Below are 25,081 nucleotides of genomic sequence, written 5' to 3'. Positions count from 1 at the left end.
GGGCATATATAATATGCACACAATGATCGATTCAAGGTCCAAACTCCAGAATCTATACAGCAGAAATAAGAATGGAGAATGGAGGTTATTTGTTTTGGGAAGTTGTGCGGAAAATAAGAAAAGCAAGCACGATGACTTCTTGAGAAGATGATAGTGTTTCATAAATCAAGTAATTCCTCAAGTGTCTGGCTCACAGTGGAAGTGAAAGTTGGGTCCTTATAGAAATCAATAGAGGAGAATTATACAGGAATAATATTGATTCATTCAACGAAAGACGAATATTAACCTGGTTCAAAATGAGGAGAGACAAAGACTTCTGTGGTTCTTTCTGTATTCTGTTTATTTGGAACTGTTGTCACTGACCACACTGAAGAAATGGGAACACACTAGAAAGAGCAATCACTCTTGAACAAGGAGAGGGTTCTTCTTAGAAGAAAACACCTCCTGGGTCAGGGGTGGGGGTGCGAGGATGAGAGGGGATTTTGCGATCAAAGCTTGATTCAGTAGGTGATTCACCAGATTTATATCTCCTCCTTAAGGAATTGACAGCTCTCCTTAAAATGAAAAACACCGAGACATACAGAAAAGACACAATCCCACTTTAGCCTCTTTGAACCTGTTTCACTTGAGAGGCAATCTCGGCTTATGCCATCTGCCCGGGTGTCAAGAGGAGCAGACTGTGGAACACGCCTAACACTAGCAATTATAATGGTGCAACTGCTGTAGAAAAAAAAAGGATAAAAATACAGGGGTCAGTTACAAATGTGAAACTCCTCCCCAGAATGGGAAGTGAATGCATGTGGCTTTTTGCTGCAGCACAGTCAGTGAGGGGCAGCGAGTCAATATCTGATAACAAAAGGAAGTGACAGGTATCGACTGTGCAGCTGCAGGATTCCGATGTTACAAGTGAAACCTCCACATAAAATCTCACTTCTCCCTCCTCTCTGCCCTCTTTTTTTCAGGGCTTGTCTGAGCCGGTGGGCAGGCGGCACCGTCACTCCTGGGCACCTCAAGGCAGGGCGGGGTCAGAGATGGCGTGTGCAGGGTCGCAGGTGAAGGACACAGTGATGGCGTAGCGCGTCCCCCACGTCACCCTCTCCACACGGTGGAGGTTCTCAGAGCCGGAAGTGAAGAAAGACACTCGTCCTGGGGGAAGAAGGAAGAGGAATTTTTAAAAGGAGAGAAAATGTTTAAAGGAACTGAAATAAGACTGAGATAAGAAGACTAATATCGATATCACATTTGCTTTATGTACAGAACTGCAGGGGAAATGAGCTAGCTTGTTCAAAAATACACCAAAGTTCTTTATGCTATAGCTTACCATGCTATGCATCGTGACTCCAGCTCTGTATTTAATGCACAGATATGAGAGCGGATTTATTCATCTTAGTCTCAGAAAGACAGTAAAGGAGCTTATTTTGGTTTGTACAAAGAGGAAGTATGCATACTATGCAGTATTGCTCGTGGAACTGGAGGAATTTAATGGAGAGGACACAACACAAAAAGACAGAGAAGTCTGAACCCTGAAGAGATAAAGTGGCCACAAGGACGCGCTCAGCTTATTCCAGCATTGTATTTTGGCGAATGCCGAAATGCATTCTTTACACTGTCTGATATAAAACATTTTTAAAACATTTCTAAAACATTTCTTTCTTGGACCGACACACATTGTGAGTTTGGAGAGATTACCTCAGGGGTAAATTCTCTTTATTTATCAGAGGTTTCGCTTCGCTGGGCCATCTAATAAGCTGTTGCCATTTACCTACCAGTCTGGTTCAATCCCAACACAAACTGCTCGGTCTTAGATCAACATTTGCATTCATGTTTACGTATCTAGTCTGCAGTTGTATCCTGTAATTAAAAGATTTATATTTAAGAAGTTTTCAGACTCTTGTTTTGTTACGAAACTTGAAGCTTCTTCACCGTTTGAAAGAGTTATCTCATTATGTGAATATGAATAAAAAGCTGGAATCATTGTGCCCCAATTTGTTTGCTCTACTTTCTCTCTAAGGAATACCGACGACTTGTGTTGGTGTGCTTATCTGTGTGTGTGTGTGTGGGAGGGTAAATCCCCCTAGCAGGGCATTAGCCGAGGACGTCAGGGGAAATCAGCGCTCAGTTAAACAATGGAAGTTACATGCTGGAAACCCAAAGACTGGGAAATGAAAGGAAAGAGAATTAATGAACAAAAAAAGTGTGAGCAGCAAGACAATGCGTGGTGGTCTGCGTGTTTTATGTCATTGAGAAGGAGGGCATTTTCAAGTGCTCAAATTAGCCACACAGCTTTAGATAACTGCACAATGAAATAATCCCTTGCACTTGTCAGTATAAAAGATCCTCAGTGTTTATCGTGAAGGGCCTGGCAGATTTGGTACAGTCAGCAGGGCAGATTAGCAGCGACACAATGGAGGGATATTCACGGAAAAATTCAACAGGGTTCACTCTTCCAGAATATTATATAATATTTCCATTTACAAGACATTATTAAAAAAAAAAACAAAACAGGAAAAAAAAAACTTCTTTGTGTGCAAGTCACTTTAGTTTCAGTTTGTCCGATCACTGACTATGAATTCAACTTGCAGATACAATTGTTTCGCTTTTTATGTTTCTTTTTTAATTTCACCTCATAGAAGATGGGAGCTGCTGGTCTACCGCTACATTGATTACAGAACAACAAAGCCACTTGCTAAAATACACACACTTAATCAATAAAGGCAGCAAAGGACAAGCAACTCTTGTGCTCTGTGAGGTAAAATTATGTTTTCAAAGAGACAAAGTCTCTCCTCAAAGAAGTCCCCCTCCTTACAGACAGTTGGTGCAGGAGAAGTCCTACTGTGAAAGTAGGAGTGTTAACATTCTGCTCAAATGACCTGTTTGAACCATTTCAATCCAGTTTCCGTTCTCAACACAGCACTGAAACAGCCCTCCTGAAAGTCACCAATGACATCCTCCTCTCCGCAGACTCCGGCTACCTCACCATCCTCATCCTCCTGGACCTCACTGCAGCTTTCGACACCATAAACCACACCATTCTCCTCTCCCGCCTTGAGTCCTCCCTCTGCATCACTGCAGCACCACTCTCTCCAACTGCCTCGCCGACATCAAATCCTGGATGCAGACCAACTTCTTCAAACTAAACTGTGACAAATCAGACCTGATCATTATCGGACCCAAATCCCTCACCAAAACCGCAGACTGCTTCCGCCTCAACATTGACAACTTCACCCTGTCTCCATCCCCCCCACAGTTGCAACCTCGAGTCATCTTTGTAAATAACCTCTCCTTTGAACATCACATAAACCAAATCACCAGAACTGCCTTGTAATATTATTATTATTGTTGTTATTAACATTCAGCACAGTGAGGCCCTGATCATGATCTCTTCAATAGATAAGCTGTGCAACAGGAGGAGAAATCCGATGCATCCCACTGTGTAATTTACTAAATATTGCCTGAGTCACTATATATATGAAACCATTGGAAGTGGGTTCTTTTGTTCCCCTGAGTTACAGCAATATACTTGTTTCCAGAAGTCAATCAGTTTTAATAAACCCTCATGAAAAGACAGACAGAAAAAGTCCCCATACAGCACAAGACTGGATGAGCAAATTGTATGAGCCTCTGACTTCCACTCTATGTGTATAAGGAGCCTCATCTCTCTTTCACATCTGGGGCCTGATGTGGAAACAGTTTGGTTCTTTTTAAGCACTGGAGATTAAGGTAACTATTTTAAGTTTCTGAATCCCAATTAGAATCAATGAAGATAGGTACCGGTACATCAATTATCTATTAGAAATTTATATCTTTTAGCATCTCATCAGTTGGAGGGTTAGGGTTGGGTTGGGATGTTATACCTGAGTCAAGCCTCTGCTCTGCAGTGCACTGACAAAGCATCTGACCAGCAGGATATGAAGGGAGGCTGAAAATACCTCTCAAATGTTCAAAAGAGCTGGTTATTGATCATGCAGATATCAACATGCCTGTCCCATAAATTGTACTATCCTTGTCTCTAAAGGTCTGGATTTAGGGTTAAGGTAAGGTATTTCCTAATGAAGGCAACACTAGCAGCAGGATTTCTCCTTCTGTGGCAATGCTCCATCTTTCCTCCAGACTTCAACCCCTGTCAGGGTTGTCTGGACCACCCAAAAGTAATAAAGGTTAGCTTTCTTAAACCAAGCAAACAGAAAAATACTCTTCAGGAAATTGGGCTGAGCAGTTGTGGCAGTCTGTCTTTACATGGTGGATTTGTTATAGTAGCTTGCTAAACTCTGTTGTGCGGAAGATGGAGCATCAAGTGCCGTAGGGTTAACCTATTAAATTTGTGGTTTTTGTTTGCAAGCAAAATATGGGTAAACAAGATTTGTAATTCCCATCACTTGTTTAAAGGCTGCTTTCCGCTCTCTTTATCCCATAACTATTGTTTTGGTTGTACGTATGCCTGGAGGCATTCAAGAAGACTTAGAACATTCTCACAACACAACTGCAAGTTATTCAGATGATTACAATTCCCTCTGCCTAAATCTAGTTGGTCATTCTGGAAAAATCAGACAATAATAAGTATCGGAGGCTTAGGACATCTATGACAGTTCATATCATGACCTCTTTAAATTTAAATAGTTTTTCCAGGACAATCCAGGACATTCTGTGCCTCCAACTCCACCAATTTTACACATCAAGGTCTGTTTACAGGTCTTGAGTAGTACAACTGCATATGTAGAAAAAAGTTGTATAAAGTCTTTTGTGAAACACAACATACCAACATTGTGGGTGTATTGTGGGTGACGTTTGTGACAGGGTTTTAACAAGGAAGAAGAGTGTGTGGTATAAAATAGGCGGCATATCTTGTTCTGTTTCATTGATAATCGTATATTCGCCCAACATAATTCAGTGTTTTAGATGTGTAATTCTATATCAGTGTGGGCCCCTTAAAAATTGCTTATTTTCTACGACTCATCAAAGCTTAAACTGGAAAGACAGCAACAGGCGTTCCCTTTTCATGGTTAGGACTACATTTTGAGTTGCTATAGACAAACTATTGAACTTTGTCATTGTTTCAAAGCTCTCCTGCTTAAAGTCATGCCTCCGGTCTATTTTTGCTAATAATAAGTTACATTTAATCAGGTCTTTCACTTCAGAGACCAATCAGCACCAGCAGTGCTAACAAGATGCTAAATGGTGCATGACTCATCCAATCCTGATATCAAGGTTTGCCGATTGGAACAAAATGTTCATAAACACCACCAGCACAGTCACAAGGTGAACAACATGTGGACACACTGTCCAGTCAACGTATCGATTACTTCTATTACTCCCAGCCTCATAATTAATTTGTGGAATGAACACAGTATAGGGTCCCAAGGGAGGCTGGGATGAAAGTTAAAGGTGGATGACGACAAATTAAAAAACAGCTTGAATATTCCGGGCAGATCTCAGGAGGAGATCTGTTCCCAAAGGCAACTGTCAGGATTACTTTGTGACTGTGGTTCTCATTCATACCCTGGAGTGAACTGAAAGTAATACATACATTTTACGTTTGTATCTCACCACATCATGCCACATGTCACATCTGCCTATAGTGCAACACTGAGGCCAGTAGAAGCTGCCATTGTATCTATAAAGTCGCCACTTCTTTACAATATTAGGATTTCAAGGTTTTTCAGTGTTTTTCACAGTAGTAAAGGATTTTAAGGACTTGCCTTCTGCTGGTACACACCTTTTTACCTATCATAGTTTATTATTTAAGTTTTTATTACAGAACTGAAAATGAAACAATATGGGTTAAAGTTTGTGTTGGATGAGCGCAAAAACTAACCAAGACGGTTTTGAGTTGATAGCAAGTGGCACAAGTGACTAAACAAAGCTGCATCACAGCTGCTGGGTATCAGATATCCAAGGCAGTGTCTCATAAAAAGTAGTGGGTTATCCACTTGAGTCTCCATTTGGCGCATCTTAGTTATCAGTGGCCAAAGTTAAAAAGAGAATCCCGCTTTTTGAATCCCCAGAGGTTGACAGCAGCCCACTGCCAAACTTCTTCACTCCACCCCCGAGTCTGCTGCTCAGACATTTCCTCCGAGAAGGAGCCCAGTGAGCCCTGGAAGGAGCATACTGTTCAGTCCGTCCCTGGCCAAATGGCTGAGGATGTCATTGCCACAATCCAGACGTGAATCACGATGTGCGAAGCCCTTTCGTTAGTAGTCTGGATGGAATGGACTCTCCTCAAATAAACAATCAGACAAACTCCAACGTAATATTGAACTTCTTACCTTCTTAATGAAAGTCTGGATAAACATGGTATCGTTTCTTTTATCAACAATACCTGGCGATGTGGACTGTCTAGTTCAACCCCCTCCTCCACAAGGTTCAGATTAGGGTAAATTGAACAAGATAACTACCATTCGTGGTAGGAGACAAACTCCTGTACAGAAGAGGCAGCAGAAGGCTTCCTATTACAGGTTTTTCCAAATCTAATCAGTATTTCTTGCAGTCCCATGTCAACTCCACCCACTTAATTACAGTTGGCCCTTGTTAATGTAAGATCACGACAAAACATCTTTTTATGCGGCAGGGGTAGTGGGTTGCAATTTTATATAAGAAACCTCCAAATGAGTTAGCATTTATATGAGGCTGTCTGGCACTTTTGAAACCCTTCCTCTCCTGATTAAAGCAAAAAAAAAAAAAATCTCTGTCTGTGCCTGATTATATATATAGACCACCTAGACATGATGCCACTTTTATCAGTGAATTTGCTGAACTGGTGTCTGAGACTGAAACTAGATTTGAAAAGGTTACTGATAATTGGAGATTTTATAGCCTTACAGAATCCTTAAACTTAACAAGCTGTGACTGGACCTACTTACTCCAAAGGTCATACTCTTGATCTAGTTTATCCCTTGGTTTAAAGATCCCCAATGTCAAATGCATAGATGTCTGTATTTCTGATGACCAATGGCATATGTTTAACATGATCTTGCCTTGTGTTACCTGTAGCGCACCCCCCAGAACTAGTTATCTCTCTGATAGTGAACTGCTAAGAAAAACATGTTCCTCCATTTTAAATAGTATCGCCCCCCAAGAATATTGTTTAACACTGTTCACTGGTCCTCCTCCAGGCCAAATAATAGATGTCAACCCTAAGAAATGTTAAGTCAGAAGATCGCAAATATAACAGGTTCCATTTCTCCAACAGATTCTCCAATTACTTTTGAGAAGCGCTGAGCAGACTTTGAATATTCCTTTGAATATTTTACCCGTAAAAATTCTGAAGGATGTTTCAAGCACAATTTTTAATTGCTCAATGTCCACAGGTTTGGTTCCTGGGTTTTTTTAAAAACCGTTGTGTTCAACCACTTTTCAAGAAGACACCTCTCCACTGACCTTAACAATTTTGGGCTTTAGCTAAGCTCACATTTTTAGCCAAGGATTTAGAAAAAGCTGTAGCAACTGCTAGCTATGAACAGAAATTCATAACAAAATATATTAAAAATTCCAATCTGCTTTTAGAAAAACACCATGATGGTGGCCATAAATCCATTGTGGTTCTCTTGGATTTAAGTGCAACATTCGATACCTATGAGTATGGAATATGGAAACATGGGTAGGTATCAGTGACACTGCTCTGCAATGGTTTAGGTCTTACATGAAAGACGAGTGCTTCTGTATTGGCATTGCTGATGCCAGGTTAGCTGCAACAGGTGTTATCGCTGTGGGGTGCCCCAGGGCACAGTGGTAGGCCCAACCCTATTTTCCATTTACATGCCACTGCTTAGCCACATTACTAATTTAATATCAGTTTCAATTTTTACTCACATGATACTGTGATCCTGCAAATCACTATCAGAACTGCCTTCACATTTCCTGCAGCTAAATGTTGATGAGACAGATATTGACCATAGGTCAAGACTGTGCAAATACTCAAATATCAAACAGTTCAGTTCTCGTACCATTCAATCAATCAACATTGCAGAAACCTTGGTGTCATTTTCAATCAAACCTCAGCTTAGACAAACATGTTAACTCAATGCTTTAAAACCAGAAACATTTCCAGAATCATACAATTTCTCTCTGCCAGAAATCTGGAAATTGTTATGCATGCCTTCATAACTAGCAAATTAGATTCTAATCCCTTTCTTTCTGGCATCAGTTACAAAAATAGTAGTAGTGGTAGAATCTTGGAACGTGGTATTCCAATTTCTTAATATATGCATGGTTGAGTCTGACTACCCCTTTGATGATATCATCTTGGGATATCTCTGCGTAGGGTTGGAAACTGAAAACTCTGTTACAAACTTTGAGTGCAGAATTGAAAAAATGTGGGCATTTACCAGGCAGGGAGAGTTTTGAAAAACAGTGCCTCTGATTCCACTATACCACACTGTTTAATCTCTTTTGAGTCCCAGCTTTATACAAGTGCAACACTAAAATGCTGGAGTATGCCATAATTATATACAATCAAGAGATTACCTGACAATAACTGATAACTGGGGATCAGCCCCGTTAGGTGTCAAAAATCAGTCCAGATATTTTCTGTTTCTGTATGTTTGCAGAAGTGCTGCCAATAAGGTCAAGCTGGTGGGTTTAAGGTTATCTAATTCCCCTGTGGTCATCTAAGCTGGCGGGTTAACCCCTATTGGCTCCTCTGACTGGCAGACGTGCCTTTTTCACTGTATGTTGTATCTTCCATTCCAGGCAACACCTTATCTCCTTATCACATATCTACTTTTTAATCTATCTCCCAGCCATTTACTGTCCACACTACAGACTGTCACTCTTCTCGCCCTACAGGGGATGCTTTCACATTCTGCAATACCATCAGTCAACTCCCTTCTTATAATCCTCCTCTCTTTTTCCTTCACTATTTGAACAACACTTCCGCCTCCACCTTGTTCATATCTGTCATTACATTTTTGACTTTTGCTCTCTCTGACAGCTCTGAAGTCCTGATTGTCTTCCTGGTGTTATAATTATGCCTTATTCTTTGCTGCCGCATTCAATGAGCCCTAATTACCTCAGCAAAGTAATCATCCATCCAAGCATGAGGATCAGACTCTCACTTAGTCAAAACCTGTCACTCAGCTGCCCAGCATGGGACCCAAATAGCTTCTCAATGAGATGAGGTGTGTCTTAACAGAGGTAAATAAATGATCTGGCCTATTGATGAATTATGCATGCTGTTTTGTTTTGTCACCTACTTCATGCACCTCTCTGAATAGAAATCACAGTGACAGGTGTCAGTGACAGTGGCTGGGTTTCATCAGAGGCTTTGACAGGTCTGTAATATTTATATTTTCAGCACAGAGTCCAATGAGAATTCGAAATCTATCAAGGAGGACCTTCGAGAGAGCAGTCGTTTCGCACTCCAACTCCTATTCTCCTCCTTCACCCAGCAGGTTTCATTGGGTTTAAGATCACGCTGTCACGATTCTCTCTGTTGACTGGACGTCATTTTCACTTTACCGATGTAGGATGGCTGTGCTATTCACAAAAACAAGTCACAGGAGACAAGACGGCAGGCACGCCTTATTTAGTCACTTCTTATTACCATATGTCTTTCAATGAAAGTCCCTCACTGCTCCATCACAGGACACCATCACTGGCCCAGAACGCTTCACTTTTGCTTACAGAACAGGTAAGAGGGTTGTGTCTGACTGGGACACAGGGAGTTTGATGCATCTGAGACGAGATGGATTACACAGAAGGGCAGGAAGAGGTAAAAGTGAAAAACTGTAGGAGAGGAAAGAGGGAGGAGGACTACCAATTTCCATTGATAAATAGTGGCAGAGGAGCTGGATTAGAGGGCAGGTGATGATGGACAATGGGTGAGATAAAAGGAAAGTGGGAAGAGTGGCAAGAAGGGACAAGGTGAACAGAGACAGCAGGGATTGGTTTGCTGTCAGATATGTCGGAGTGGAAGTAATGCTTGCGCTCATTCAGGAGCAATACCATTTACAGAGACCATGTATTCAGCAAAGCAGGGAAACATGATTCCTGATGGATGCTGACTTTCTTGCATATTACATGTTCTATCTGAAACTCCTCACAGGATAGGTCTCACCACCAGCAAACAGCAACACTTTGAAGCAAAATCAGTTATTTAAATGAAATTGCTACAATCAGCTGATCTTTTGCGTAAACTTTAACTTGAACATGCAAATCTGTGCCATCGACAAATAACTTCTTATACTGTCGCGGTGAAGGAATTGGCTAAACTTGGCGAACCTTTCAAAAATAGCAATATGTGGTATGTGGTATCATCAACAGTGGGATCATGTTTTTTCTTGGTGCACCTGCTTGTAATACCTGCACTCTCTCCTGCCTCTTGGCTCTGCCACGGGGCTGTGTGACACCACAGCTGTGGCAAATTGGAATAATTGGTGGACCAATCTGAGTTTTCCAATAAAAGACAGCTATTTGAATTTTTAGAAATAAATTGTTCCAACGTCCTAATCCTTGCATATCATCTGCTCTTTCTCTTGCTAATAACATCTTCTTTTCTTTAAAATAAAGAACAATAATGAAAGTGTAAGAATAAAGTCTATTATATTTATACCTTGGTTGACATGTCCTTGTTACATCCATGGTCTAGAGCTATATCCAGGTTCCAGCAAGCAAGCATTTGCTAGAAGTTTGCATTCGTCCTTGAGAATACTGCACATCAGAGCCGTTCTGGGGTATTAACACTGTTTCAATTTAAGAGCCTAGTCTGTGGTCAATACATGCACTGTTAGACTCATACAAGGAGCCATACTGACACTTTAGGTTTAGGTAGGTTTTGCCAGGCAACCCGTACTGCTTCTTGAATTTTTTAAGCATTGACTTAAAAGTGGATTTCTCAACCATGCTAAATGGAACCAATTCCCAACCAGATACTGTGTAACAGGGCTATAAGGGGATTATGCCTGTCACTTTCATGGCTGAATTTGGCAACTTGTGCAAAGGCTTCAAATGACAAAGGCCTGAGCTGCTCCATGCCTTGATGCATGGACGGACAGTTGCACTTTTATAGCTGGATGATATGTAGCTGGGCGAGACACATTCAAAGGAACCTTTCTGGTGCAGATTTTGCATATTGCATATTGTTTGCCTTGTATAAATTGGTTAGCGCTGAAAGATGAACGCTGAAATGTTTCTCAACTGACAAAGTTACATTTGATTGCAACCAAAGCATCTGTCATTTTTGCTAGCTGTAACCTCTGTTACCAACCACCATGTATAGAAGTCACTATTCCATCAAGCTTCTAGCACCACTTTTTACAGTGATATGTGCCTTAATCTCTGTGTGCCACATTAGCATGACAGCCCTTAACTTATTCAACTGAATATTTATTTAATATTATGTTACTGTATACTAATAATGTAATTAATTTACACCATATTGTAATTTGACTATTGTCCTCCTTGTATTTTTTCTCCATCTTTTTTTCAGTTTTCAGAGTTCTTTGAGGTCCCTTGAGTCAAATTTCTGATCTAAAGCTACAGCACATAAATAACATTGACCTGCCTGACAAAAAAAAGTTTCCAACTTGGCCCTCACGTAAGATTCCAGAACTTTCTTTGACTTTTGCGTAAGTAAACCAGATTGCTTCCATGACCTTTCAGACTTGTTTGAGCTCAGAAACATGGAAAAGCTGTGTTTTGCAATTGCCATGAAATTGAAAAATTGGAAAAGTTGGAAAGAAGTCCACAGGCAAAATGGCAAAGCAAAAGTCGAGCAAAGGGGCAGAAAATTCACCATTCAATTCAATGGCTGTCTGACAGCCAGTTTAAGCAGCCTTACCTATATTTTCTTCGTATTCTATACACTGTATTAACAGATATTGACCACTGTATCTCCTATGAGATTAGGATGTTGTCATATCTAACCCTCCAGGTATTAGGCAAGGAAAAGCTTAATCCCCTGCACCTTCACTGTGTAGGAGTCTTTGCTGCTGATTACCCACTTACAGAGGATTATGACCACTTTGCTTCACATTTTAGAGTGCTAAAACCACCTCCAGATCCCCAAATGCAGGCGAGTACAGCAATTATAACTGTAAATACGGCTGTGATAATGAAACCTTTTATCTATCTTGCATTACTTGAATGTTGACTAACAGGCTTATATAGACAAAGCCAGGGGTTACTAGGTGTTGATGGTGCAGATGGTCTAGATTTATCCTGCCTTATAGCAGATCAAGCATCACAGAGCTTGAAGCTGAAGCTGGGAAAAGAACTACATAGCACTACATTAGGCAAATTTAATCTTTAATAATTGGGAATTACCTGCCCGTGGTTCCACTGTTCGGTTGCCATTTTGGTCCATAAAGATAAATCTTCCTCCAGTGAAGTCAGAGCCGTAGTCAGACAGGTAGAGAAGTGAGGTGTAGTCAAAAGAGCCATACGTCACCTGACAGAAAGTAAGAGAGAGAGGCAGTACCTGCATTAAAATGTGACCTTTCACTAAAGTGACATTTAATCTAAGACTAAGGGCCTTATGTTATACCTGACACAAAGGATAATGTCAGTAAATTCAAGTCAAATCCCAACTTTGCTCATCTTGTGCAATGGTGGTGCATGACAACATTGACATTCAAAATTCAAACTCACATTACAATGCTGTAAGTGCACAGTGGAGAGCTGGCATTAGAAATGCCACTTTAACAGCAGTACCCATTGCTTTTACAGGGAACGGGAGATGACACTGTGATCGGTTAAATTCATGTTATGCCCGAAATACACCCATGATTAATTAAGATACTAGGGATGTAAACAGTTAATCGATTAATTGTCTAAAATAATTTAAATCGATTAAAATAAATTAGCAATACCTTTGCGCACATTTCAAACTAAGTAATGATGACAAAGACGCTCAGTGTAAACTCTGCGGTGCTACGTTTAAGTTCAGCAGCTCTACGAGTTCGCTAAGATACCACCTTCAAAACCTGCAGCCGTGTTGACGCGCTAGAAATTAGCATCAGCCTCTAAGAATTAAATACATGCTGATTGCTAACATGCTAATGCTAATTGCTAGCGTGTCATCGCTATCTGCTCCTATGTCTAAATAAACATGCTACTCACTCGTCACTCAACATTTCTGCGGGAAATTGTTTAATAGAGGCCCTCTAATTTTACTGTCACCTTCCTCAGGGATGATTTAAGTTGTGTTCAGTACTACATGTTACTGTAAGTTTCCAGGGCTAGTAATCTTACTGTGACCTTTCTCAGAACAAAGGAGATTATAAGTGGTGCTGCTAATGTTTCAAGTTTTTCATCTAAGTACTTTACCAGATAATTATATGTAGGCTTCATATTGTGTAGGCTAAGCCCATATTGTATAGCATGTTGCTTAATGTTTGACATGCAACAGGTGAGCCAGTGCACAATTATTTTTTTTATGTATTTCAATTTTCTATGCAGAATTTATTTTGGTTGAATGCCATTGTATCCCCACTGGTACAATAAAACATTAGTTGAGGAATATAACATGCATTTTTTTTAAATTCAGTATATAAGCAATATTTAGCTTTATGTTAAAAGACACCGTGAGAAATGTATGTTCTTAGGAAAAAAAGCTGCTTATCAGTTAACCGTTAATCGACCGATAAGGTCAATCAACTAACGATTAATGAATTAATCGATAATTTGCATCCCTATAAGATACTAAATAAAACCCTTAGTGCCTGGTGCCATGGTCCATTTAACTATCAAAAGTGGAAAGAACATGCCCTACATACCATTCACTTTAGGCCATGCTCTATAGACGATTTAAATAGGGCCCTGACTCCTAAATCTCACTGGGCATGGCTCTGTGACGTCTGTAGACGCTGGTGTGATCGTTTTTTCCATGCAGCTTCATACGTCACTAGAAGCATTTTTCTCGCCTGACTTTGTTAACTATCACAAATTTGGTCATTTTTCCTTGGTTTATGTGCTCCTGACATGAGTTATTTCTCCATTCTTACAATCTTGACTCTTGACAGGGTTTTTAATTTAGAAATCTGACTGAATACTCTATGCTGTTTCTGTGCTTCTAAAACACACTGCTGTGCCTGGTGGAATTTAGACACAAGAGTCAACAGCCATGCTAGTAGATCTGTGAGGGTGTATTTAGGCGCAGCAGTACTTTAAGCTGAATGCTACCTTTGTATGCCATAATGCTCACAATGACAATGCTACAGTAACATGCTGAGTTATATTTAGCATGTTCACATCTTGTATTTTAGTGTGTTAACATGTTAACATCTACTAACTCACTCATTAAACTGTGGTTGATAGGGTTGATGTTTTTTTGTTGATCACAAACCAATGTATTGGACTTAATTAAAATTGAGTATTGTTTGGTCTTCCTTTCTCTCATCCGATTGCTTTGGGAATAATAATGTACAGACGTTTTTAAAGAGAAATCAGCAGTTAGCTTTTGCACTAACAAGATCCTCACAATATCCCACAGTCATATATGAAATATGGAAATACTTACAACTGGTGCAACTATTCAAAATACTATCCAAAATGGATTGTTGCCTAAAGGCAGACCTGCAATCTGCAAGATGAACTGTGCTGTGGGCTTTTTATGCTGCAGAAGTTACAATTGCACTAATAAGAGATGCTCAGATTCCACTGAGCTCAAACCGTGTGTAGCCTTAATGAAACATCAAAGAGTAAGTTCACAAAGAACAGGAAAGGCTGTCTTTTATGAGATTCAAATGCAAATTTTAAACAGAGTGCTCTCACTTGATTGTATCTCAAAGAAAGAAAAAGAAAAGTGAACTGGTGAAAGTTTTTATTAATCACTCAAACAACTTCAAATTACCTGGGTTCCGAAAACATGCAAAAGTGTTGCCACTTCTATAATTTATAAGCACATTGTAGAACTAATTAATATAAATTATCAGTGTGTATCTGCCTGGTCTGTCTCTAGTGTCTCCACCTGCCTTAATTGTTCATTTACATGCAAGTGCATTTAATAACCGAGATGTTCTGGGTTTTGTATTATTTGTTGTGTGCATGTTCAAAAGTCAACTGGGTTTAAAAAATGAGTTGTGCCTTCAACAACTATAGAGAAAAGAAAGTACAGAGCAGCTATCATGAGAGTTCTCGTCTACTGTTTTCCATAAACCTTCAAACAACCTGCCTATATAGGACAGGCTTTTTATTCCTTTTACACAGAACTCCTGCACTGCAAAGATGGAAAATCTGATTGTTTATTTAAACCAATATGAATATTATCTGGAAAACATTTTGGCTATCTGATAATTACAAATCATTTATTTGTTCTAGCTCAGAGACACAGCACATCTAGGCCAACCTCGTGCACAGAGAGCTATGTCTTCATTTGATGAACAAAGTTAGCAGACAAAGGGCAGCAGGGCAAAAGACTTTACATAACAATATACACAACTTAAATTGATCTTTATAAAAATAAACATCTCTCATGTTGATCATGCTGCTAAATCTGAATGAATTATACTTTTGTTAACATGGTTTCTTCGTGATGGTTTCGGCAAACAATTGAACTGAGAAAAATCTAACCGATGTAAGGATGTCTAGCACGCCCACACTGACAAACGTTTAAACAGATTTGAATATACGATCTAAGCAGCTTATAATTAGCTCAAACTGGTGACCCGGCGGGCTTTACGAAATTTTATACATCCAAAGAATTTCTATAAAAATCCGACCCAGCTTCTAATTGGTGCCTGTGTTTAATTGTGAAAACATGTATTCACACCTGGCAAGTATGCAGGACTGTTTAATTAGTGTGAGTATGAGTATTTAATTGAGGCTCAGCTTTAAAATAAAGTTTTACAGTGCTTGTATAAAGGTATTATGATATATTGCCAGCTAGAGGTGCTTGATTAGCTAACAGTGAACAAGCAGCATTAAGCAGATGCTGGCCAAAAGACAGTGTGCGAGCAAGATGGCATGGTCGGGTAAACTTTAAGTGTTAAGCAGAAAAGCAGAATATAAAAACCGATTCAAGAGAATATATTTATTATGTTTATGACAAATGGGAATACATGTACAAGGTTTGTTTTGTTTTTTAAGGGGATCCTTGAAACGGTGAACTGCAGGGTTGAGTCTGTTGCTGATTCAATTATTGAGTAAATGCAACAGTAATCAATCGATGGAGTCAAAGCTTAGTGCACCAAGATGGACAACAATATTGCAAGTGTGTAAGCAGAAGGACTAAGTGCCTGTCATTGAATGTGTCAACTAAAGATGACCTGTCAGCACAGATCCATTAGACATGGTGCAACATGAAGAATCGTTTGAAGTTATTTGTATCTGGCCAACAATAGTCTCTCTATATTTAGCTTTGTTTTGGTTGCCATCAACTCCAGCTGCGGACGAAGTGCCGTCAATGAGGTTGAAGACCAAAACAATGTGCTAAAAAAAATACTGATGACTGCAGCTTTAAAGGGTTGGTCTACCTAAAATACATAAGTCCATTTTCTCAAATCTGTTTTTGTCTCAAATATTTTTGCTACACCAGACACTAGAGGTAAGTGAGAAGTGAGATGATTTTTATAATTTGGTAAAAATCTTTCCTTCAGTGTGTTTTCAAATTAATTTAAGCTTTGTAGTTTTAACTTTCACATCATTGAGCTATTGAGACAAGTCAAGGTCATGAATGAATATACAACATTTGACACTTGCGTCTGCACATATAGTTCAGTTTCATTATGAAGGCCAGTTTATCCCTGCCATGAATGAGATAAAACGCACTTTCCCTGCTGCCATATTATAACTAGTGCTATGACAACGCATCAGGACTATGATCGATGGGGAGAAAATTCACCACCAAAGACGGCCGGGGACCATTTACATTTAAATGAGGGTTGGGTTAGCCAATTAGCCCCAAAATGGCAGCAGAGACAGATGGAGAAGAGAAGTGTGTCCTTTCAGATTACATATTTCCAGCTGCTAAGGGGTGGAGGGAGACGATGAGGTGACAAATATGGATATATCTGGAAGCAACAGCAAACATGCCATGTTCCAGAATATACCTCGAGCAAAGTAAATATGTACTGTTAGTCTCTGTTCCACTTTCCTTTCTCCTTTTTCTCATTTGGCAAAAGAGGATTAATATTGACACAAATGCTTCAACAGATTTATGAGTGGTGGCAATAAATAATGCCTGCAAGCCTATAGTTAAAAACCCTTCTAAAAACAACACTGATGGACGTCAGCTGTATTACACTGAACTGCAATGATTTTTATGAGCCTACTGGTGAAACAATAAGAGAAGAGATTAAATCATACTTTTTAACTAAATGAGTTGTAAAGCACAAAACATTTTCTCTCTAGACAGTCACTCCATTTGTTTAAAACACGCCTCAAGGTCTTCTCTGAATCCAAGAGCTACTTTATCATCTCATAACAACAAACAACGTGCAAATTGAAAAAACAGGATCAAAACAGTGGCCAAAAACAAGGTGCACTGTATGAATATTTATTCAGAATGAACACTGTATGGTGTGAATAGTTTTCATAACAGAAGAGGTGCACATGATAATGGAGCTTAAGAAGCTGCTTTCAAGGAAAAGACCACTTATTTTAAGAAACTCTTTAAGAATCGATTTCTTGGCTCGGCAACATCTAAAACTTGCAGTAGCTCAACGATTGAGCTCAGAGAAACCCAACAGGGATTCTGAGCACAGATTAAGTGATTATACTTGCTATTTTCTAAAGATCAGTATTTCAGCACAGCAGAAAATTCATTTCAAGATAACATTTTGAATATGATCAAAATACATCTATTCATTTTCTGCTACTGATCTGATTTCAGGTGTGGCAACAGGACGGAGAAAGTTGTAGATGACAATGCTGCAAATCATAATCCTCCAACTCTTTCTGCACGAACCAAAAGTGTTCCCAGGAAATCTAGCAATTTGGTGTCTCCTCCCAGTTGGACACGCCTGTAAAACCAACACAGGAAGGCATCCTTATCAGATGCCCACACCGCCTCAACTGCCTTTGACTGATTCTACTCTAAGCTCCTGACCTCTTGACGTTCTTGACATCTAGCACCTCCAGAATCAGTCAAAACACACAATCCATGTAGCCTTCAGCAGTTTATTACCTAACTTTAGGTTTTGCATACCCGAAGCAACCTTTATTAAGTATTCATTGGTGCTCAGTCACTTTGTGTGGATTTTGAAGGGTGGATAAGCATGTTTCAACCGAGTGAAACCAAACCAAAGTGTCTGACCTTTGCTTAATAGCTTAGTTTCCTTGATGGTAATGGTGCCTTTTTTAATTTGTTGCCAGTCAAGGCTGAGCTATATCTTTCTTTTGACTGAAACAGGAAAGCAATCAATCAGACAGCAGGAGAGGTGCAAAAGGTAAAAAGAGGACTTGTAGATGTTTTGAGTGAACTGGTCGACCATTACCCCTGTACTGTGCACAAGCATTTCTCAGCCACCCTATGGAAACCCATTTCGGCAGCGTATATGTGAAATTGAATTCTTTCAGTCACTACCCAAATTGCATGAACACATGGGAGGGGTTGGAAGATAGATTGCCTGGTGAATAAACAGCATTGCTTTGGAGGTCAAGATGATTCTCATTAGCATTAATGGGAGCAGATGACATTTTGAGCCATGTTTTCCATCATGACAAGTGGTTTTGCTAAAACTGCTACTTGTCCTCCGAGACCACTCTAAGATGGCAGTCTTTTCACAGTACGTTTGATGATTGGTGTTTGTTTGTTTTTTTATTTAGAAAATTCTGTACGTGTGATGAAAAGCTACTTTTCAATCTCTCAGGAAACTGAGCTCAATGTATTGATATTCTGATGTATTCTATTCTGGTGTGGTCACTTTAGGTCTATCTGATCGTGCTTTGGGTACAACTGATCCAGTTCCATAAACTGCCCCCTTACAAATCTTGAGTTTAGCATGATTAGGCGCTGAGAAAGTGCCGCTTCTCTTCATTTTATCCAAGGTAGAAGGAGTCACAGCTCTGTTTTTGTGTATTACCTTATCTATGTGTGGGTGCCAGTATTCATCGTGTTGGGTCTTGGCTGCTGTGCTGTTGATTCTGGAGAAGAAGGTGGGCTTGGTGAGGTATACCATGGCTGGATCCAAATCAAACGTCTCGGCAATAACTGCTTGGATTCGCTCACGGACATCTCTAATGGTAAAAAAACAGACACAACATGTCAGATCCAAAGATTTTGCTTAATTACTTAAGGAAGTACGATTTATGAAACGGTGAGCCACTTTGGGCAACACTTGTGAAGAGGATGTGTCAACTGCAGTTCAACAGTGTAGTGTTTATGAGGACTGATATCTTTACAAACACTTTGGAACTCCAACTACCACCAACAGATATTATTAATCAAATATATATTCAAATTTTTCTCATTAGGGTGCTGATGATTTTTTGGACGAACAATGTTTGAATGTTTGTTTTAAGAATGTCTGCTCTTATTTGAGTGTGTGTCACCTATCAGGTATCTCCTTTTGGAGCAGAAGACTGTTTAATACATGCATGAGTGATTTTTAATTAAGGTTCCTTAGTCACCTGTAAAGCTGGAAATCCTCTTGTGTGAACACGTCCTTGATCTGATCCCCAAAGTACCTGCAGCCGTGCAAATACAGACGGACCATTCAGGACGCAGACAAAGCCAATCACAGACACATGAACGGACACAAACACGAGCACAGGCGCGTAAGGGGGGGGGGGATAGAGCAGAGGAGATGGGCTCTGTTAGCATAAACTAACGTTTCGCAGCATGACACGGCGCGTCATCATCATCCAGATGGGTGTGCCACCCAGTCATCTAAACACAGCGGATAGTAAACATCTGACGGCTGCACACAAGGAAGTCCCCAATGGGGGGTAAAGGGTGGGGGTACGATCGTCATCACTTTCTGATTAAAATCAGCCAGATGGTCCCTGAGGATCCCGTGTCAGCCACTTGCCCAGTGGGATTAGAAAGAGATGGAAGGAAACTGAGGAAGAAATAAATGAGGGGAGGTAGCATGTACCATGAGAGGAGATATAATGGCAGGAGTAGGATAGAGAGGAGATGATCCAAATAAAACTGGGTTCTGCTGGCAGTGATGAATGAGGGTTGTATGGGTCACTGGACCTGGAGACAACAGCTCACGAGGTGTCAGTAAGACTGATGACTAACTTATTTTGGTGACTAAATTTCTACAAATTCTTAATATTATGCAGGGTGTCATTTCTGCAGCTATTAACACAGAGAAGAACAAATTCAAACAAAGTGTGCTTTCTCACCTGTAGATGTTAACAAACTGTTTTCCCATTGACAACGCTCCAGAGTGCAGGTCCAGTATGGAAGCCTGCAGGGGTCAAGTAAAAACGGGAATTAGTGCAAATGACAAATCAGTAGTCCAAATAAATGCTGGCTGTGGATGTACATGCATGTTCCCTCTGTGGGATTTTCATGGCACTCACACTATGCCCTTTACTTGTTATTTCTTGTCAACTCAGAAGTAGTTGTAATTTTCTCAGAAGTCCCCCTGTTGCTTCCCCTCCCTTCACTTAAGTGTCTTAACACTCCATAAACAGTTCATTCATTGGCTATGGACCAGGCCTGCTGGGGTCAGAGCAGAGCAGGAGTAGGGCATGCCAGGGACTTCCAGAAGCTCATCAAGCTGGAGCCCTGTGTATTGTGACAGGCTGCCATCTAGTGACAAGAAGGGTCCACTACAACTGAAAGTCTGAATAAAGTCGAATCATACTGAATGTAGAAACCTCAGACAAAGCTACACTCCTTAGGCTGATGTGGTAGTGGTAATTTTTATATATATGATGGAGCTCTGTTCTTGAGAACACTGTTATGGCAGAAGTCTTGAGTAAATTATTTAGTAATCTTGTACACGTGATGCCCAACTCTTCTGAATCAGAGACACAACATTGTGTGTTTTCTGTTAGGGCTGTAATGAGTGAATCGCGGTCCAGCACACACTCCACTGTGTGTAGTTTCATGCACTTATTGCAATGGGGAGAAGCGCATGTTCTGTTCTGTCCAGAAACTTGTAGGCTGCTGTGTAACAGTGGCCTGGGAGCTCCAGTTTCCCAAGACAAGTCCCAACGGACTGAGCTACTGCTGCCCCAATAAATGGGTTGAAATTGTTTAGTTTGAACCCAGCAACAGACACAGTGGACCTTCTGGCCTGGACTTCCCTCCATAACTAACAACCGTGGAAAAGGATTTACGTCTTTGGTAGGAACAAAGTGGCTTGTGGCAGTATGCCACAGACAGGGTCGAAAAGTTGAAAAGCATTGAGATTCTGACAGACTTGTTGGTTTTGGATCTTCGACAGGGTTTGTTGACAGTACGAAAAAGTAATGATCCTTTCTATTCTTGTTCTCGTCATGAGACTTCTTTTTTTTTTTTACATTTTTTAACAACACATCCCATCAATTGTGCTCATAATTGCTTTTCAAAAGTGAAGCATCACTTCCGAGATGACAAGGTGTTCTTGAAAGCACCACAGTGGAGATAACATGCAATAAAGAAGGATTAACTAGGCTACATATCACAAGATAGTTTCCGAAAGTTTATTTACATAAGTGCACAAGTACTTAAATAAATGAAACATAAAGACAGTGGCGAATGACTCACAAAGAGGCAAACACACCATTCAGACGAGCAATATGTATTAATCCTGCCATCCTCTCATTTAGTCCAACAATTTAATTTGGTGATATACTCACTCCTCCGTCTGAACCAGCCAATGCCAGCCCTCTCTCAGCCAGCCTGTGTGTCAGAGACAGATAGTATTAAAACTGGGTTCAACTGTACTATAGAGATAGAAGGCAGTGAATGGAAAAAACAACTAGGGAAGGAGATGAGACACACTGCACTTTATATATTTACCTCCTAAGGGCCTGAGCTTCCTCCCTTGTCACCACGCTGTCTGTGACTGCACGGCCACACTTCTGAGGGGTGCACCCTGCCGAGAAATGGGAGAGAGGATTTGAACATAATAGTAGAGTATCTCTGAGTGCAGAATCCTGGAGGCCTTCGGCCCCAAAGCAGAGGGAGACAGTGCGCAAGGGAAGGAGTTTATCAGAGTTCTGCTCATTGCAGCCACAAAGTCCAGGGCTTTCCTCCAACCTCTAACGAGTAATATTAATTGCTCGAAGCCTAAGCCTCCCATAGTTTTTCTGTAGAGGCTGGAGATGAGTTTGAGTGAAATTTAAGCCCCTAGAAAGTTTATCAAGATAGGTTTCCAATCTGCACTAGTCTTTCTGCCAAGGATAGTGTCATAGCTGTCACAAGAGATTAAGCAGACAGCTTTATTGAGTACATCTGGAAATATCTACATTAAAATAAGTTGTGTTTGATGTATTAGTGAATAAAGAGTGTTTTCATACCAATAAAATACTAAATATTTGAGTAAAACATTCCCTTATTATAAATTTCCAGCACGTTGGAAGCAACTGTGAATAATAAATGCCAGTTACTGGCCAAATGGAAATCTGCCTCACCTGTAATCTCTCTAAAACACTTAGTTGATCAGAAGGAAATGAACTACTTTGCTACTATTTTGACAATAGATTAATCACATCATTGTCACATCATTTTTCGATCTTAAGGTTTTTGCTTCTTTTCACCTTAGATGAAAGTAAACTAGGTATCTTCAGGTTTGGATAAAACATCTGAAGATGACACAGTGGTGATTGTGATAGACATTTTAACTACATTCTAGGACACTGCTTCTTAAACTAGTGTATGAGTACCACTCCCTGAGGAATCTCTTGTCAATCTACACACATCCATGACTAACAGGAAATAACAGCTCGTTGTTGCACTACTCACTCTCATTAGCCTTTCCAAACACATCACAAGTGGTGATCAGTTCCAAGAAGTATCTCAGTAATTCAAAACAACAGGACTCAGACAATCAACCTGCAATCAGGCTGGACACGGGTGTAAAAAACCAATAGTAAACCAGTGGTATATTTTTTAGAAAGGTTCTGTAAAAAAGGTGTTTACAGTGTAGGTGTGAAGAAAAATATTTAAAAAAAACCTTGTATAGCCAAAGTAATAATTGGAGCAGCTGTCTCCCTCATTATATTTTCATATTTTTGTTCATGCCAACTGATTGGATGAATAATGAATAGCCACTTTCCTATTGCCTTTGATGGCAGGTGAGGAAACAGGAATTTGTGTCTGCAGCTTAACTTATTTTCCTCTGCTGATGAGGAACATTCATGTAAACACCTTTTTACAAGATGTGAAAGATAATGAGAATGACCGATTAAATGAAGTCCACAATATTGCAATGTCATACGTATCTTTATGTGAGTTTTTATTTTAGACCCTTGTTTCAGTTTAGTCTTAGTTTTAGCTCACTTCGAGGATAAGCTGCGCTTTTCACTTTATAGTGAAGTGATCAACAAATTAGTGCTGCTCTCTCTTGAACTCTTGGCCTCATATTTAATTGCACGAACAAACTGGATAATATTTGCAGCCCACACACACTACCCTCTTGGTTTACACCATTATTTTAGTTCATGCACTGATCAAATGTGCAATCCTACAGTTTTATTAAGTAGGTTTGTGATACATTGCCATCTAGTGGATTACTTGTATGCTGTTTCAAAGTGAAGAAGAAAATGGTTTGAATTTAGTTTTCAGAATGTTGATTGAAATGTATTTTAATTTATTATTTAATAAATAAGAGCTTCAGTGTACCAACACAAGGAACGTGCCACTGGATTAGCATGGCATTTATCTAGAAGGCTTGGCTTTATGCCGTCCTGGCCATGTTTACACAGCAAAGAGGTGTCAGCTGATCGCCTGACACAGTGCAGTGCGAGGAGCAGAGCCTCACCTGGATAGCGTTTGTAGTTCTCGTAGTCTTCAGAGCACTCAACGGCGTAGACTCTGGGCTGAGGAGAGACCAGCTCGCTTCTGCTGACCAGCGTTTCTGTGACTTCGCTGTCCAGAGAGGTCACGTACAGCCACACAGCCGCACCGCACAGAGACAGAGCACCCAGAAGCAAGGCCACGGACCCTCGGGACCACCTCCACGCAGATCCCTGCCGCAGAGCATTGCCTCTGAGCAAGACAGAGAAGGAGTGCAGATCATTAGAGTTAGACTTATTGCTGCAGTATTGTCTACACCATATATATATATATTATCCACAGATTTGTGTGTAGGAGGACAGTAACTGATGTCAACTTAATGTCAAAATGAACAGAGATGCGAGATGAGAGACACAAGCTGTCATTGATAGTACCGGTAATAATTAGTTCAAAGTAATAATGGACAAATGATTAAAATAGTTTGATTAGAAGTCATTCATAAACAGGTGTCAGTAAGTAATAAACAGTTGGAAGAAATGAATAAACAGATATATAAAATGTATGTGTGTGTGTTTGTGTCAGCTAATAGTAATGGTTGAATCGTGCTCCAGTTTCTGTATGAACGCTAAGAAACCCGGTGTAAACACTGACTGTAGATAACGTGGTGCGTAAGAGCTAGGTACACTATGAGCTAACAGTCATATGGTGGCTGCACTATGCTGCTTTCAGGTCCTTGTGTCAGTGTGTGACAGCCTCTGCCCGGCACACCTCTCAGCCTGTCCTCCAGCATCATTTCACACGCTTACCTTTTAATTTTTTTCTCTATCTCGGTGGCGTTTGAACCCTGCGCAGCTCTCTGTCGCACCAGCGCCATTTCGACTCAAACCGTCCGCTGCGTAGCATTTACACAATCCGTCACTCTCTCTCACACACTTTCACACACACACACTGTCACACACACACGGCTTCTCGTGCCCTCTCTAACACACACAGTACAACCCGCCAACAGATTGTACCGCCACCTGAGTGTCACTCCACTTCCGGGTGGGTGTGCGTATCAGCCAGCCCATTGGCTCTTCCAGGAAGAGAAAACTGCGTTTTCATTGGACCACGTCCAGGAGTTCAACTACAGTGCACAGCTGACAAACCATAGACATATATACATAGACATATATACATAGACGCTGCATTCAGCGCTGAATCGTACGTCGACGTCGCCGCCATATTGGATGTGGCAGATCTGCCCGTAAACTAATACAAGGAAATGGACTGAACTTCATAAAGCGCCTTTCTACAAAGTGCTTTAAG

The 25,081-nt window shown here is 40.4% G+C and overlaps 1 protein-coding gene across 1 annotated transcript; it reads right to left on the bottom strand.

Moving 5' to 3' along the window:
- Nucleotides 1–322: 322 nt before the first annotated feature.
- ogfod3 (2-oxoglutarate and iron dependent oxygenase domain containing 3) lies at nt 323–24,836 on the bottom strand. Its single transcript, XM_010752120.3, has 9 exons — nt 24,580–24,836; nt 23,799–24,025; nt 21,836–21,911; nt 21,673–21,715; nt 20,227–20,291; nt 19,504–19,560; nt 18,957–19,110; nt 12,259–12,382; nt 323–1,146 (listed from the first exon to the last, which is right to left on the bottom strand). The coding sequence occupies exons 1-9, from the start codon at nt 24,645–24,647 to the stop codon at nt 1,010–1,012; spliced, it is 951 nt and encodes a 316-aa protein (XP_010750422.2). The 5' UTR covers nt 24,648–24,836; the 3' UTR covers nt 323–1,009.
- Nucleotides 24,837–25,081: the final 245 nt, after the last annotated feature.

The sequence above is a fragment of the Larimichthys crocea genome, chromosome XVI (assembly GCF_000972845.2).
Source record: "Larimichthys crocea isolate SSNF chromosome XVI, L_crocea_2.0, whole genome shotgun sequence".
Lineage (NCBI taxonomy): Eukaryota > Metazoa > Chordata > Actinopteri > Sciaenidae > Larimichthys > Larimichthys crocea.
Note: the sequence above shows the minus strand (reverse complement) of the source record. Positions and strands in the feature narration are given on the sequence as shown.